This window comes from Xenopus tropicalis, chromosome 1, assembly GCF_000004195.4.
Source record: "Xenopus tropicalis strain Nigerian chromosome 1, UCB_Xtro_10.0, whole genome shotgun sequence".
Taxonomy (NCBI): domain Eukaryota; kingdom Metazoa; phylum Chordata; class Amphibia; order Anura; family Pipidae; genus Xenopus; species Xenopus tropicalis.
Genome location: NC_030677.2, coordinates 195,707,424 through 195,726,241, shown reverse-complemented (window position 1 = coordinate 195,726,241; position 18,818 = coordinate 195,707,424). Strand labels below are relative to the sequence as shown.

General features: G+C 43.9%; 1 protein-coding gene across 1 annotated transcript in view; it reads right to left on the bottom strand.

Annotated features, from left to right (window-relative positions):
- Positions 1-370: 370 nt before the first annotated feature.
- Positions 371-18,818, bottom strand: part of plcxd3 (phosphatidylinositol-specific phospholipase C, X domain containing 3) — a 68,162-nt gene continuing 49,714 nt past the window's right edge. Inside the window, exon 3 of the mRNA XM_002940119.4 lies at positions 371-769. Within this exon, the coding sequence (XP_002940165.2) occupies positions 616-769 (154 nt within the window). The 3' untranslated portion in view covers positions 371-615. The remainder of the gene's footprint in view (positions 770-18,818) is intronic.

Here is an 18,818-nt window from a genome sequence, read left to right as displayed (position 1 = left end):
GCTTTTCTCTCTACTGCGCAAGTGGGACGAAGACAGAAGAAAGAAGGGGAGACACTTGCTCGGAGATACTCCGGGCTGATGTGGTTTTCTCCTAACAGGGGCACCAACCCGGGGTATAAGGTAAGCGATTAAAGTCACTGGGGGGTGCCTAACATTTTGGTACAACCCAGTGACGTAGCTTTTCCTTCTCCTTCAATTTCCAAGATTGCTTTTGGGGAGATTTCAGAAAATTCAAACCTTTTTGAGCATTTCCTGCTCAGACAGAGGTGCCAGTTTGCAAATCAACTGCCTGCCCCCATCCCATAGCCAACCCTATCATACTTTTCCTCTAAACGCTACTTTAAAAGTAAAAAGCCTACATTTTGGGGGGGGGGGGGGCGGGGTAAAGAGCAAAGCCCACTAAATCTATATAAATACCATAAACCATCCGAAATGTCTTTCGTTTCATATGCAATTGAAAAAAAAAAGTACGTTTAAGCACCCCCTTAGCCCTCTAGCCACAAGACGCAACTCAGAAATTCATGATGTGGTAGGAAGATTTCTGTGTGTGACAATATCACTGCTAATACAATTACACTGCAGCATTTAGTGTTCGGAGAAGGGGCCCGGGAACCATCAAGTCATGCTGTCCTCTTCGTCCAGGAGATAGTTCAGCCTTATGACAGTGCTGATAAAGTCGCCTAATTCTACAAAATCAGCGGTGACGATATTGATTCCACTTTCTCCGGGTTTCTGAGTCCGAACCCAATGCATCATGGCGGGGAGAGCCCTACAGAAAAAAAAAAAATACAAAGATGCATTAATTAATATTACATGGTTATTATTTAAAGGGACCACTCCCATTTTTTGTGTGATTTTACACAATTTTCTAATATACGTTTCTTTAAATATTCAATTGGCTTTAAATTGATTTGTATATGTAATTCCCAGCTCCTTGGGTTAGCACTAGGGTTGCCATCTTTTTTATTCTTTAATACCAGCCATTGTTTCATGGGCGGGCCATGACTTCACTTAGGGGCTATGACATAAGGGGCGGGGAAAAGGGCAGACCAGGTGGGGACAGGGTGAATGTGATTGGCAAATGGGTGGGGAAGTGGGCGGAGTGGACAAGGAAGTGGGCGGACAGAGGTGAGCTTGTGAGTATAAAGCTTGATCAGCGCTGAGAAGGTGAGGAAAGGGGGATATTTATAGGGTATCACAAATTTACCGGAAAGGACATTACAGGTAAATTTGTAGTACCAGTGCCAGCCGTAACTGGCAACATGGGAACTGGAGTACTGCTTGCCCTGGCCAAGGCCTCTTCTATAGACTGCAATAAAACAACCCCCAACTATTGGTGTGAGCTCACCTGAAGCAAACAATATGGCAACTCCCAAATGAATCTAATAATGCTGGGCAGAAACTGAGAACATTGAAGTTAGATAAAATCAGGCACCAAGCATCAAATGAAGGCATCTAAAGGTGAATCAGGGTTAATATAAATATGTAACTGTCAACTTACAGCCCTCCAGCAGTTACTGAAATAGAGGATAAGTGGATACTGTACTGTTGTAACTTAGCCCTTTGAATGAGGGGTAAAATGTTAACTCAGTGACTCAGATACAGATGTAAAGATACTCAATACAACTACATATTGTCCTACCCCTACAGATACTCAATACAACTACATATTGTCCTACCCCTACAGATACTCAATACTACTACATATTGTCCTACCCCTACAGATACTCAATACTACTACATATTGTCCTACCCCTATAGATACTCAATACTACTACATATTGTCCTACCCCTACAGATACTCAATACTACTACATATTGTCCTACCCCTACAGATACTCAATACTACTACATATTGTCCTACCCCTATAGATACTCAATACTACTACATATTGTCCTACCCCTACAGATACTCAATACTACTACATATTGTCCTACCCCTACAGATACTCAATACTACTACATATTGTCCTACCCCTACAGATACTCAATACTACTACATATTGTCCTACCCCTACAGATACTCAATATAACTACATATTGTCCTACCCCTACAGATACTCAATACTACTACATATTGTCCTACCCCTACAGATACTCAATACTACTACATATTGTCCTACCCCTACAGATACTCAATATAACTACATATTGTCCCACCCCTACAGATACTCAATACTACTACATATTGTCATACCCCTACAGATACTCAATACTACTACATATTGTCATACCCCTACAGATACTCAATACTACTACATATTGTCCTACCCCTACAGATACTCAATACTACTACATATTGTCCTACCCCTACAGATACTCAATACTACTACATATTGTCCTACCCCTACAGATACTCAATATAACTACATATTGTCCCACCCCTACAGATACTCAATACTACTACATATTGTCCTACCCCTACAGATACTCAATATAACTACATATTGTCCTACCCCTACAGATACTCAATACTACTACATATTGTCCTACCCCTACAGATACTCAATACTACTACATATTGTCCTACCCCTACAGATACTCAATATAACTACATATTGTCCCACCCCTACAGATACTCAATACTACTACATATTGTCATACCCCTACAGATACTCAATACTACTACATATTGTCATACCCCTACAGATACTCAATACTACTACATATTGTCCTACCCCTACAGAAACTCAATACTACTACATATTGTCCTACCCCTACAGATACTCAATATAACTACATATTGTCCTACCCCTACAGATACTCAATACTACTACATATTGTCCTACCCCTACAGATACTCAATACTACTACATATTGTCCTACCCCTACAGATACTCAATATAACTACATATTGTCCCACCCCTACAGATACTCAATACTACTACATATTGTCCCACCCCTACAGATACTCAATACTACTACATATTGTCATACCCCTACAGATACTCAATACTACTACATATTGTCATACCCCTACAGATACTCAATACTACTACATATTGTCCTACCCCTACAGAAACTCAATACTACTACATATTGTCCTACCCCTACAGATACTCAATATAACTACATATTGTCCTACCCCTACAGATACTCAATACTACTACATATTGTCCTACCCCTACAGATACTCAATACTACTACATATTGTCCTACCCCTACAGATACTCAATATAACTACATATTGTCCCACCCCTACAGATACTCAATACTACTACATATTGTCCCACCCCTACAGATACTCAATACTACTACATATTGTCATACCTGTACAGATACTCAAAAAAACTAGACACTGCCCTACCCCAACAGATATTTCATACAACTAGACACTGTCTGACTATAAATCTTCTGAGGTTATTTTGTAATAAGCAAATAATGCACAAGTCCAGTAGCCAAAAACCACAGTCAGATGTTGGCTTTCATTTGATGTTTGGTGCAGGAAACAAATTTACATGGGGGCAACAAAGACAATGAATTTTAGGAAGGCAAATTTTAGCTCCTTAAGGGCAGCGCTTCAGGGCATAGATTGGGGCATTATGTTTTCTGATAAAAACACAGAGCAGAAATGGTTGTCATTTAAAATGATATTAAATCATTACTGTTCTCAATTTATTCCATTAATAAGAAAAAGTAGAAGTGTTAAGAATCACCCTATGTGGCTTAACTCTGAGGTAAAGAAGTTAATAGGGAGAAAAAGGAAAGCTTTTAAGAAATATAAGTCAGAGGGGACAGTAGCTGCGTTTAATGAATATAAACACTATAACAAGTGTTGTAAAACAGCAATCCGGAAGGCAAAGATAGAAAATGAGGAGCGCATCGCGGCCGAGGCCAAGACTCACCCCAAAAAGTTTTTTAAGTATATTAATAGTAAAAAGATGCAGGTTGAGGGTGTGGCCCCATTGAGTTATAGTAACAATATGGTTACAGCGGATACAGAAAAGGCAGATGTGCTTAACCAGTTCTTTTCTTCTGTGTATACAGTAGAGGAGCCAGTGGGCCAAGTCCCACCCAATAGCTACACTGTTGCCTCAGCTCCAACTACACAGTGGTTGGCACAGGATATGGTGCTTAAAGGGTTACACACGATAAATGTAAACAAGGCACCTGGGCCAGATGGAATACACCCTCGGGTACTGAGAGAGCTAGGGGCAGAATTGCAGGGGCCCTTGTTTCTGATATTCTCAGACTCTCTTTCATCAGGTATGGTACCTAGGGATTGGAAGAAGGCGAATGTCATTCCTATATTTAAAAAGGGAGTAAGATCTCAGCCTGGCAATTATAGGCCTGTAAGTTTGACATCCGTGGTGGGCAAGTTATTTGAAAGCTTGTTAAGGGATCACATTCAAAATTATGTAGTGGAGAATGCCATTATGAGCAGTAATCAGCATGGCTTTATGAAGGACAGGTCATGTCAGACCAATTTAATTGCTTTTTATGATGAGGTAAGTAAGAAGCTGGACAGTGGGGATGCAGTAGATATCATCTATTTGGATTTTGCCAAAGCATTTGATACCGTTCCCCACAAACGACTGCTTTCTAAGCTAAGGTCTATTGGTCTTAGTGAAGTCGTTTGCACATGGATAGAAAACTGGCTACAGGATCGGGTACAGAGGGTGGTTGTTAATGGTACATTCTCTACTTGGAATAAGGTCCTCAGTGGGGTCCCTCAGGGTTCTGTACTGGGTCCACTTTTGTTTAATTTGTTCATAAATGACTTAGGGGAGGGTATTATGAGTAATGTATCAGTGTTTGCAGATGACACAAAACTCTGCAGACCAGTCAATTCTATCCAGGATGTGACATCCCTGCAGCAGGATCTTGACCAACTGGCAATCTGGGCAGCTAAGTGGCAGATGAGATTTAATGTGGATAAATGTAAGGTCATGCACCTGGGATGTAAAAATATGCAAGCCCCGTATACCCTTAATGGGACTGCACTAGGCAAATCCATAATGGAGAAGGACCTTGGAGTCCTTGTAGATAACAAACTTGGCTGTAGCAAGCAATGCCAGGCAGCAGCTGCAAGGGCAAACAAGGTTTTGAGCTGTATTAAAAGGGGTATAGATTCACAGGAGGAGGGGGTTATTTTTCCCCTTTACAGAGCGCTGGTAAGGCCCCATCTAGAATATGCTGTTCAGTTTTGGTCTCCAGTGCTCAAATGGGATATTATTGAGTTAGAGAGGGTCCAGAGAAGGGCAACTAAGCTGGTAAAGGGTATGGAATATAGGGACCCCAAAGAATTGGGCCCTTCCAGGATTAGTTCCCCTTTAGACAGGCACCATGAGGGTGGCCTTATGAGATTTGGACACCTAAAGGTGGTCCTGGGTGTTTATGTGTGAAAAGGGAGTTTCCCTGCAAGTTAACAGCCACCACAAGATGTCGCTGTGCTAAAAGTATAAAAGGGAATGACTCCCAGTTTCAGCAGGTCTTCGTCCTGGGACTGCTTCTTATAAAGAAGCGTATAACAGGCTTGTGTTCTAGTACAGGAGGTACTGTAACAGGTCACTCTAGGAGTGACAGGCAGGCTAGAGAGAACGGGCAGTGATAGCCCCAACAGGAGAGAGAGGAGTTAAGACCCCCCAGCACTCATGGCTGGAGTTAAGGATCTGTAGTGTGTAGTAAGAGGAGCCAAGTCAGCACCTGGGAGTGTTCCCAGTGAAGGGGCCCTACGCGTGGACCGGGGTGAGTTCCTAGGTGGAAGCATCCGGCAGGAGTACCGGGGTTAGCCCAAAGAGAGAGTGTGTGACTTGAGCCGTCTGTGTGACATCCTCTGAAGTGTTCTGCCTGCATCAATAAACAAGTTCATCTGGTTCACCATTTTAACCAGTGTCTTGGTGGTTCATATACTGAGGATCCTCAACTGCCTGGTAAGCAGCTACCCCAAGGGAGGGGCAAGGCACCGGGAGTTGCTGGGAGTCTGGGTCCAAGGAGGACCTCATAGAGTTTTCCCAGGGAGGAGACATATAGTTCTACCTATACCTACCCTGGGTGGAGGCACGCCATTCATTTATATTACACCTGTCCCCCATAATAAGCGGGGGCTCAGGGCTCCTGTAGCGCCACACGCAGGTGATTGCGTGTTAAAAGTACAACCGTAGCCAAAATAGGGTTACAGGAAAGTCTCAGTTATGAAGAAAGACTGGCCAAGTTGGGTCTGTTTACACTGGAGAAGAGGCGCTTAAGAGGTGACATGATAACTGTGTATAAATATATAAAGGGATCATATAATAACCTTTCTAATGTTTTATTTACCAGTAGGTCCTTCCAACGGACACGAGGGCACCCACTCCGTTTAGAAGAAGGGAGGTTCCATTTAAATATTCGGAAAGGATTTTTTACTGTGAGAGCTGTGAAGTTGTGGAATTCCCTCCCCGAATCAGTCGTGCTGGCTGATACATTATATAACTTTAAGAAGGGGCTGGATGGATTCTTAGCAAGTGAGGGAATACAGGGGTAGGGGAGATAGCTCTCAGTACAAGTGAGGGAATACAGGGGTAGGGGAGATAGCTCTCAGTACAAGTGAGGGAATACAGGGGTAGGGGGGATAGCTCTCAGTACAAGTGAGGGAATACAGGGGTAGGGGAGATAGCTCTCAGTACAAGTGAGGGAATACAGGGGTATGGGAGATAGCTCTCAGTACAAGTGAGGGAATACAGGGGTAGGGGAGATAGCTCTCAGTACAAGTGAGGGAATACAGGGGTATGGGAGATAGCTCTCAGTACAAGTGAGGGAATACAGGGGTAATGGGAGATAGCTCTCAGTACAAGTGAGGGAATACAGGGGTAGGGGGGATAGCTCTCAGTACAAGTGAGGGAATACAGGGGTAGGGGAGATAGCTCTCAGTACAAGTGAGGGAATACAGGGTAGGGGAGATAGCTCTCAGTACAAGTGAGGGAATACAGGGGTAGGGGGATAGCTCTCAGTACAAGTGAGGGAATACAGGGGTAGGGGAGATAGCTCTCAGTACAAGTGAGGGAATACAGGGGTAGGGGGGATAGCTCTCAGTACAAGTGAGGGAATACAGGGGTAGGGGAGATAGCTCTCAGTACAAGTGAGGGAATACAGGGGTATGGGAGATAGCTCTCAGTACAAGTGAGGGAATACAGGGGTATGGGAGATAGCTCTCAGTACAAGTGAGGGAATACAGGGGTATGGGAGATAGCTCTCAGTACAAGTGAGGGAATACAGGGGTAGGGGAGATAGCTCTCAGTACAAGTGAGGGAATACAGGGGTATGGGAGATAGCTCTCAGTACAAGTGAGGGAATACAGGGGTATGGGAGATAGCTCTCAGTACAAGTGAGGGAATACAGGGGTATGGGAGATAGCTCTCAGTACAAGTGAGGGAATACAGGGGTAGGGGAGATAGCTCTCAGTACAAGTGAGGGAATACAGGGGTAGGGGAGATAGCTCTCAGTACAAGTGAGGGAATACAGGGGTAGGGGGGATAGCTCTCAGTACAAGTGAGGGAATACAGGGGTAGGGGAGATAGCTCTCAGTACAAGTGAGGGAATACAGGGGTAGGGGGGATAGCTCTCAGTACAAGTGAGGGAATACAGGGGTAGGGGAGATAGCTCTCAGTACAAGTGAGGGAATACAGGGGTATGGGAGATAGCTCTCAGTACAAGTGAGGGAATACAGGGGTATGGGAGATAGCTCTCAGTACAAGTGAGGGAATACAGGGGTAGGGGAGATAGCTCTCAGTACAAGTGAGGGAATGCAGGGGTATGGGAGATAGCTCTCAGTACAAGTGAGGGAATACAGGGGTAGGGGAGATAGCTCTCAGTACAAGTGAGGGAATACAGGGGTAGGGGAGATAGCTCTCAGTACAAGTGAGGGAATGCAGGGGTATGGGAGATAGCTCTCAGTACAAGTGAGGGAATACAGAGGTATGGGAGATAGCTCTCAGTACAAGTGAGGGAATACAGGGGTAGGGGAGATAGCTCTCAGTACAAGTGAGGGAATACAGGGGTATGGGAGATAGCTCTCAGTACAAGTGAGGGAATACAGGGGTAGGGGAGATAGCTCTCAGTACAAGTGAGGGAATACAGGGGTAGGGGAATAGCTCTCAGTACAAGTGAGGGAATACAGGGGTAGGGGAGATAGCTCTCAGTACAAGTGAGGGAATACAGGGGTAGGGGGGATAGCTCTCAGTACAAGTGAGGGAATACAGGGGTAGGGGAGATAGCTCTCAGTACAAGTGAGGGAATACAGGGATATGGGAGATAGCTCTCAGTACAAGTGAGGGAATACAGGGGTAGGGGGGATAGCTCTCAGTACAAGTGAGGGAATACAGGGGTAGGGGAGATAGCTCTCAGTACAAGTGAGGGAATACAGGGGTAGGAGGGATAGCTCTCAGTACAAGTGAGGGAATACAGGGGTAGGGGGGATAGCTCTCAGTACAAGTGAGGGAATACAGGAGTATGGAGATAGCTCTCAGTACAAGTGAGGGAATACAGGGGTAGGGGGGATAGCTCTCAGTACAAGTGAGGGAATACAGAGGTATGGGAGATAGCTCTCAGTACAAGTGAGGGAATACAGGGGTAGGGGAGATAGCTCTCAGTACAAGTGAGGGAATACAGGGGTAGGGGGAATAGCTCTCAGTACAAGTGAGGGAATACAGGGGTAGGGGAGATAGCTCTCAGTACAAGTGAGGGAATACAGGGTTATGGGAGATAGCTCTTAGTACAAGTGAGGGAATACAGGGGTAGGGGGGATAGCTCTCAGTACAAGTGAGGGAATACAGAGGTATGGGAGATAGCTCTCAGTACAAGTGAGGGAATACAGGGGTAGGGGAGATAGCTCTCAGTACAAGTGAGGGAATACAGGGGTAGGGGGAATAGCTCTCAGTACAAGTGAGGGAATACAGGGGTAGGGGAGATAGCTCTCAGTACAAAGTGAGGGAATACAGGGGTATGGGAGATAGCTCTCAGTACAAGTGAGGGAATACAGGGGTAGGGGAGATAGCTCTCAGTACAAGTGAGGGAATACAGGGGTAGGGGGATAGCTCTCAGTACAAGTGAGGGAATACAGGGGTAGGGGGGATAGCTCTCAGTACAAGTGAGGGAATACAGGGGTAGGGGGATAGCTCTCAGTACAAGTGAGGGAATACAGGGATATGGGAGATAGCTCTCAGTACAAGTGAGGGAATACAGGGGTAGGGGAGATAGCTCTCAGTACAAGTGAGGGAATACAGGGGTAGGGGAGATAGCTCTCAGTACAAGTGAGGGAATACAGGGGTAGGGGAGATAGCTCTCAGTACAAGTGAGGGAATACAGGGGTAGGGGAGATAGCTCTCAGTACAAGTGAGGGAATACAGGGGTAGGGGAGATAGCTCTCAGTACAAGTGAGGGAATACAGGGGTAGGGGAGATAGCTCTCAGTACAAGTGAGGGAATACAGGGGTAGGGGGGATAGCTCTCAGTACAAGTGAGGGAATACAGGGGTAGGGGAGATAGCTCTCAGTACAAGTGAGGGAATACAGGGGTATGGGAGATAGCTCTCAGTACAAGTGAGGGAATACAGGGGTAGGGGAGATAGCTCTCAGTACAAGTGAGGGAATACAGGGGTATGGGAGATAGCTCTCAGTACAAGTGAGGGAATACAGGGGTATGGGAGATAGCTCTCAGTACAAGTGAGGGAATACAGGGGTATGGGAGATAGCTCTCAGTACAAGTGAGGGAATACAGGGGTAGGGGAGATAGCTCTCAGTACAAGTGAGGGAATACAGGGGTATGGGAGATAGCTCTCAGTACAAGTGAGGGAATACAGGGGTATGGGAGATAGCTCTCAGTACAAGTGAGGGAATACAGGGGTATGGGAGATAGCTCTCAGTACAAGTGAGGGAATACAGGGGTAGGGGAGATAGCTCTCAGTACAAGTGAGGGAATACAGGGGTAGGGGAGATAGCTCTCAGTACAAGTGAGGGAATACAGGGGTAGGGGGGATAGCTCTCAGTACAAGTGAGGGAATACAGGGGTAGGGGAGATAGCTCTCAGTACAAGTGAGGGAATACAGGGGTAGGGGGGATAGCTCTCAGTACAAGTGAGGGAATACAGGGTAGGGGAGATAGCTCTCAGTACAAGTGAGGGAATACAGGGGTATGGGAGATAGCTCTCAGTACAAGTGAGGGAATACAGGGGTATGGGAGATAGCTCTCAGTACAAGTGAGGGAATACAGGGGTAGGGGAGATAGCTCTCAGTACAAGTGAGGGAATGCAGGGGTATGGGAGATAGCTCTCAGTACAAGTGAGGGAATACAGGGGTAGGGGAGATAGCTCTCAGTACAAGTGAGGGAATACAGGGGTAGGGGAGATAGCTCTCAGTACAAGTGAGGGAATGCAGGGGTATGGAGATAGCTCTCAGTACAAGTGAGGGAATACAGAGGTATGGGAGATAGCTCTCAGTACAAGTGAGGAATACAGGGGTAGGGGAGATAGCTCTCAGTACAAGTGAGGGAATACAGGGGTATGGGAGATAGCTCTCAGTACAAGTGAGGGAATACAGGGGTAGGGGAGATAGCTCTCAGTACAAGTGAGGGAATACAGGGGTAGGGGGAATAGCTCTCAGTACAAGTGAGGGAATACAGGGGTAGGGGAGATAGCTCTCAGTACAAGTGAGGGAATACAGGGGTAGGGGGGATAGCTCTCAGTACAAGTGAGGGAATACAGGGGTAGGGGAGATAGCTCTCAGTACAAGTGAGGGAATACAGGGATATGGGAGATAGCTCTCAGTACAAGTGAGGGAATACAGGGGTAGGGGGGATAGCTCTCAGTACAAGTGAGGGAATACAGGGGTAGGGGAGATAGCTCTCAGTACAAGTGAGGGAATACAGGGGTAGGAGGGATAGCTCTCAGTACAAGTGAGGGAATACAGGGGTAGGGGGGATAGCTCTCAGTACAAGTGAGGGAATACAGGAGTATGGGAGATAGCTCTCAGTACAAGTGAGGGAATACAGGGGTAGGGGGGATAGCTCTCAGTACAAGTGAGGGAATACAGAGGTATGGGAGATAGCTCTCAGTACAAGTGAGGGAATACAGGGGTAGGGGAGATAGCTCTCAGTACAAGTGAGGGAATACAGGGGTAGGGGGAATAGCTCTCAGTACAAGTGAGGGAATACAGGGGTAGGGGAGATAGCTCTCAGTACAAGTGAGGGAATACAGGGTTATGGGAGATAGCTCTTAGTACAAGTGAGGGAATACAGGGGTAGGGGGGATAGCTCTCAGTACAAGTGAGGGAATACAGAGGTATGGGAGATAGCTCTCAGTACAAGTGAGGGAATACAGGGGTAGGGGAGATAGCTCTCAGTACAAGTGAGGGAATACAGGGGTAGGGGGAATAGCTCTCAGTACAAGTGAGGGAATACAGGGGTAGGGGAGATAGCTCTCAGTACAAGTGAGGGAATACAGGGGTATGGGAGATAGCTCTCAGTACAAGTGAGGGAATACAGGGGTAGGGGAGATAGCTCTCAGTACAAGTGAGGGAATACAGGGGTAGGGGGATAGCTCTCAGTACAAGTGAGGGAATACAGGGGTAGGGGGGATAGCTCTCAGTACAAGTGAGGGAATACAGGGGTAGGGGGATAGCTCTCAGTACAAGTGAGGGAATACAGGGATATGGGAGATAGCTCTCAGTACAAGTGAGGGAATACAGGGGTAGGGGAGATAGCTCTCAGTACAAGTGAGGGAATACAGGGGTAGGGGAGATAGCTCTCAGTACAAGTGAGGGAATACAGGGGTAGGGGAGATAGCTCTCAGTACAAGTGAGGGAATACAGGGGTAGGGGAGATAGCTCTCAGTACAAGTGAGGGAATACAGGGGTAGGGGAGATAGCTCTCAGTACAAGTGAGGGAATACAGGGGTAGGGGAGATAGCTCTCAGTACAAGTGAGGGAATACAGGGGTAGGGGGGATAGCTCTCAGTACAAGTGAGGGAATACAGGGGTATGGGAGATAGCTCTCAGTACAAGTGAGGGAATACAGGGGTAGGGGAGATAGCTCTCAGTACAAGTGAGGGAATACAGGGGTAGGGGAGATAGCTCTCAGTACAAGTGAGGGAATACAGGGGTAGGGGGGATAGCTCTCAGTACAAGTGAGGGAATACAGGGGTATGGGAGATAGCTCTCAGTACAAGTGAGGGAATACAGGGGTAGGGGAGATAGCTCTCAGTACAATTGAGGGAATACAGGGGTATGGGAGATAGCTCTCAGTACAAGTGAGGGAATACAGGGTTATGGGAGATAGCTCTCAGTACAAGTGAGGGAATACAGGGGTATGGGAGATAGCTCTCAGTACAAGTGAGGGAATACAGGGTTATGGGAGATAGCTCTTAGTACTAGTTGATCCAGGGACTGGTCCGATTGCCATCTTGGAGTCAGGAAGGAATTTTTTCCCCCCTGCGGCAAATTAGAGAGGCTTCAGATGGGGTTTTTGCCTTCCTCTGGATCAACTAGTAGTTAGGCAGGTTATATATAGGCATTGTTGAACTTGATGGACGTATGTTTTTTTTCAACCCAACTTACTATTGTAACTGCAGCACACTAGGGGAAGCTAACTGATGACTGGAGTCTATTAATTGATAATGTCATACAAAGATATCTATACAGCCCTAGAGAAGGCCAGGGGACATAAAGGAGGGCCACATAGGGCTCCAGTTGAGTAGCTCTGCCCCTCAGCACATAAATGAGCTCAGCGCACATTGCACAACAAGCATTACCCAGTCTGTTAGCTAATTCTGCTTTACGGACACCAGATGGCAGTACTATGCAGAAATAGAAATAAATATAAAAGAGTTCTAAAGAATATATATACCTTATGTCTTTTTAACACTGAACCACCTCTTGTGTTTCTCTTCAGTAAAACATATGGGCATACATTACTCTGCATTTTATTCCATGTTATTTGTCTGCATGTATATCCAAAGTAACAACATATGAGCAAAATCTTATGTACCTCTTCCTCCAACTCCTCTATCCTTCCTAGGATACATTCTCCATAGCAAAGGTACCTTATCTTTCCTAAGATATATTCTCCAAAGCACAGGTACTTTATCCTTCCAGTAATGTATATTCTCCATAGCACAGATACATTATCCTTCCTAAGATATATTCTCCCTACCACAGATACTTTATCCTTCCAATAATATATATTCTCCATAGCACAGATACATTATCCTTCCTAAGATATATTCTACCTACCACAGATACTTTATCCTTCCAATAATATATATTCTCCATAGCACAGATACATTATCCTTCCAATGGTATATTCTCCATAGCACAGATACATTATCCTTCCAATAATATATATTCTCCATAGCACAGATACATTATCCTTCCAATAATATATATTCTCCATAGCACAGATACATTATCCTTCCTAGGATATAATTCTCCATAGAACAAGTACTTTATATATTCCTATGATTCATCCTCCACCCTTCCTATGATATATTTTCCATTGTATTAATACTTAATCCTTCTTATGATATATTCTCCATAGCACAGGTACTGTATCATTCCTATATATTTTCTATCCTTTCTATATATTCTCCATAGCATATCATTCCTCCATTTATATATTATATGATATAATCTCTATAGACAGAAAAGTTATTTTATCTTTAAATGCAAGCAAGATGCCTCCCAAAAATCCCCCCTCCCCTGCTGTAAATATACCACATATTTATTACAGCTGAGCTACTATGTGCTGCATTTGGGAAACATCAGACACCCAGATGCAATCGTGTAACTAGAACACTCATTTACATTAAACATCACCAACTCAGTTTAGTTGAAAAATGACACTTGATGCTTCATTTAAACCAATTAGGAAAGAGCACTTTGGTTGCAGATAAGTTTTGAAGTTGACAAAGGAAGCAGGTAAAGCCAAAAATAAGCTTTTTTTTTTCAAGCCAATTCAAAAACTGCAGAATAAAATAAAAGCCCTGTGGAGACTGAAATTACTGAAGCCTAAAACCAGCAGGGTCCCCGGAGAATGCAGCTAAATACTGACTATCCAAGATTTTATGACTTCAATTGGAAAATAAACACTCCGTCGCTGCACGATACATCACTAAGCTTGTGATTGAAATTTTTATGGGCAAGATTCAAAAAATCATTAATCCAGGCTATCAATCTAGCATCAACTGTTCCATTCCAGGTCATAACCAGAGAGGCAGAGAGAGAATATTTCCGTCCTATTATATTAATGAATCACGCGTGCTGAAAGTCAAGCTGTTTTATAGGCGAGGGTTTAACTGTGACAATTACGGATATTTATGCAGTTGTTTCCGTGCCCTGACAGAATTTTTAGAAGCTGAGCCCCCTGACCTAAGTGAAATCAATACTCTTCACCGCCAAAAGCTGGAGATTTGTTGCCGGAGATAAAGTTGCGCCTCACAAACAAGCACCAAAGCTGCCCTATATTCTGTGCTTGCAAGTCGTGCCGGTGGCCTAGAATGTTCCGCTGCTTCTGTATCATTACTTCCCAGATGACGAGGCGTTGGTTGACAGCTCTGCCGCTTATATAAGAGTCATGTAGCATTTGTGACATCTCGGCACTGATGTTCATTATACCAGCTCACATATTGGTGCAGACACTGTGAAGCCCTATCCCGGCTCTGACGGGATGCTATGAATGCTAGGCTTAGAGCAGACACCTACAATTCATCTACGGTATCTAGGGTTAAACGTGAAGCTTAATCACCTCACCTTATTAGTTTCTTTGTTTAAAGGTTTTAATGGAATTAGGATAATGCAATGAGGTTGGTTCAATGTTACAACCTATACCTTGGCCACATTTATAACATTGTCCCACCGCTCTGAAACTCATCGCTGCCTGAAGCACCAGGAACACCACGGAATTAAACTGGCACTCATGCTTTTACATATAAATAAAGTTCATTTAATTATTTTTACATATAATATGTCAGCGATAGAATGTTCATCTTAATGAAAAAAGCCTTTCAGCTTCTATTTGCGTGGCTTTCTGACCAACACCACCAATGCAGGGATGTAATTATAGAGACGGCAGAGCCCACATTTGCAGTGGGGCTGTCAGGGTTCCTGTCAGGTTTGTAGTCAGGACCAAGATGGAAGCTAGAGTTCAGGCAACCAAACAGTCCAAAATGCTGTATCAGAAGGGTTAAAGAGTCTCAAAGTTGAACAGCAAACAGCAAAGTCAGGATTAAGCAGAAACCAAAATAACAGTCCAAAAAAGTAGTGCTTGGGCATTAAACCCGGGTCTCTGGCATCTTTTTACTTTAAACTTGAGTGACAAATTGCGTCATGATGACATCAAGCGGCGCCACATTGCGCAGATGTAGTGCTGCAGCAATGGGTGCCATTTTGGAAATGTAGTGGAGAGCTCCTAACTGGAGAACTCCTTACAGGAGGACAAGGGGGCCTGAACTGCAGGGTCTGCTTCCTCTGTAGCACCTGGGCCTATAACAAAGGAAAGCTTAAACCCTATTCCTTATTCCACTGACGGGGACGATAACTCCCCATTTTCAACTGCCACTCAGAGACAACATTTCACTATCACAGTTGACCCTTTAACAAGTTGTGATGCTGTTTAACAATGGGGCAGAATGTGAACACTTTCTTTCAGTAGCTGAACATGAATTGAGTTCTTCCCCCAACTGAAACCTTTCTAGAGGCTACATAAAAAGGAATCAATGATGAAGGAAAGTTCGTAAGCTTCTACTTTTCAAAAGTGAATGATAACTTCTCCTACCCTGGATCATCCTTGATCTCAAAAGTAACGCCACTGCTCTACTTGTATTCACCAACACAAACAGTTACCATTTCATGATAAATTTCTTTCATCATCCTTTATTACTTAGACACTTGCTGAAATCCTATGATGGGGCTAACCAGCACTTTCTTTACACTAACCTATTAGGAGCAAGAACCATAATAGCCATCCCGCTCATAAAGCAAATAGGCTTTCTAAGTATTTTTGAAAGGAATTCTGGGAAAGAATTCCAAAGAGCTCCAAGAAAATCCCATTTACATGAGTTTATCCTATATCAGATTCCCAACTATAGGATAATCCCATGTAAATGGGATTTTCTTGGAGCTCTTTGGAATTCATTTCCAGAATTCCTTTTGTTTATTTGTATCTGTATGAGGCAATCTCCTCAACCCTAATGATTTGTTTAAGTATTTTTGAAAACCTCATTTGAGCAGCTTCTGCACCGGTAGGAATCCTGGCATTTTAAACCTTAAGGAAGATACAGTCACCGACATCCAATCCCAATGGTTCCATTGACCTTATTCACGTAGGTGTTAGCTGTAACTGTGAAAAAGAGATCCATTTACAATGGTACAATGCATACAATGAATACATTGAACGCAGTTGCTTTAGACTTATCTTTATTAGATACCGTATATCATGGCCTAAATGAAAACTCATCATAAAAATTTTTTTTGGGTGTTAATCAGGGTATTTTTTATGTAGTTAAATGATATATTTAAATATCTTTTTATTGGTTTTCCAAAAGAAGAACAGCATAAAAAAAATTAGGAACAATAGGAACAAAGTTCACAATGAATTCAATTGTAATACAACCTTTTAACTGTTCCAAAGTGGGAAGCGGAGGGGAGAAGAAGGCATGTTAATAAGGGCAGAGAGGGAACATGGGAGAGCAGTCCGACCTTATCTGCTGAGGTGAGGGCCTTCTACTAAACCCATATCTAAGAGTCATGTCTTGCCATAATTAGAGTATTTGTGCTCATCTCCAGGCCATCCAGAGTGCTGTGTTACGGTCTTTCCACCCTAGGTTATTGTCCAATAGTTCTTCCAAGGTCTTCTTTATTTGGGTTTCTATGAGGACCTGTGCTAAGATGGGAGAGGTACTGGTTTTTCACATTCTGGCAATTAATGTTCTGGCAGAAAAAAACACGTTTGGAGGCAGCACGTGAAGAAGGGCCATCGTGGCCATGATCTCAACTTGTAGGTTGATCTTGGTCTTGAGTATTTTGCTACTGTCCTGCAATAAAGGTTGTACACTGGGGTAGTCCCAAAGGGTATGCACTAGTGTGCCACTGTCCCACATTGCCTCCAACAGAATGGAGATGTCCCGGGATATATATGGGGGCGGGTCTGTATGGTGTGAAATACCATTTAAGGAAAATCTTGGAGTATTGCTCCACCTGGTGACTCTCCATATCTCCTGGAACACTTTTTCCCAATCGGAAAGGTCTAACTGAACCTGGAGTTCCCTTTCCCAGTATTGCATATATGCGCTTTTGGCCTCTGTACGTTCTGTTGGAAGCAGCTTATAAAGCATGGATATTATGCCTTTTGTGTATGAATCTTCTAAGCATATGGCCTCCAACCATGTCACTTCAGGCAGGGGGAAATCTGCCACAGTGGTTAGGTAGATTAGCCTGATTTGTAAAAATTTATAATGGTCTGGTCTGTATGAGGTATAGATTATACCAAGTCATTAAATGTGCGTATTTGTTTTTTTCCTAAGAGTTCTTCTCTGTATGCATAGGCAGGGGAGGAGGGACTAAACTTTTTTGTTACAAATTGTAACAACTTCTCCACAGCTTACAGACAGCATGCAGGAACTACATAACCCACAATGCATTGCACTGTGATGTTCCTTTCCTTATTGACACCACGTGTGCAGGGAATTGTGGGATTGGGAGGATGCAGGCTGAAGGCAGGCTGAGGACAGGCGACTACTGTTACATTTTATTTCAGCCAGATCAGCAGGGGAACAGGGGGCGGGGCTTAGGGAACTGTTCCAAACCATATTATTACATTAAACATCATGAAAAGGCTGCATATTTGTTAACTGATGTATATTGCAAAGCTGCTTGAAATTATATTTACTTTATAAAAAGCTTGTTGTGTTTGGGTGTAGTTCCCCTTTAAGGAATGGCAAGCAGCAAGATACAGCAGCAGGATAGCAGTAGTAGATTCCAGCTGTCTGCTAGAGATTCATGAGTAACATTACATCACTGAAACACTGACATTTACTATCAAGAAGGCAGAACTGACAAACATCAAGACAAACAGATACATCTTCTCTAATTATGTGTCAGGGCATTAAATCAAACCCATCCTAAATTACAACACTGAAACTTTAATCAAATTCTTGAATATTTTACATTTAAATAACAAAATGTGATGGATCTGTTCCCTACATGCAAGTTTAACAGGACGTGATTTATTACATAAAGACCTTGAACACAATGAGAAAGTTGCCAAAAGCAAATTCAGCAGGAACACACGTACTAGCTCATTTGGCCAGCTTGCCTAACATCTCATTGTAAGGGAAATAATATGAAGTTGGTCCTTTCTTGCTGCTAAAACAGACTTCACCCTCTACATTTCTGGGAAGGCTATGCAGTAGATGTTAAACAATTGTTGGTGGGATTTGATTCCATTAATATGTAAGGTATTATGTAATATAATATGTACGATATGTAATATGTTTGACACTTATGTTGGGCAACTGGGTCTGGCTCGCCTTGATGGCACCTGTGTTGGCAATGATGGCTATGGCTTAAATAACCAATTCCTAGATTTAGAAGGGGTGTCCACATACTGTTCCATAGATAGCACAATCCCAAAGATATATAGCATAGGACACAGCAAAACAATAAGGCATTGACTACCCAGGTCCCATTCCAACATTCTATTCCTCTGGCACTCTTATGCCAAAATCACTAAAAAAGGGCAAATGATTTTAGTAGAGAACTCAGCTACCCCTACTATAAAGCCTACATTTTGTCACTGTTCATAGCCCCAACATCCCTACCCGTCACTGTTCCCCACCAGTCATGCCTATTCCTAAGCA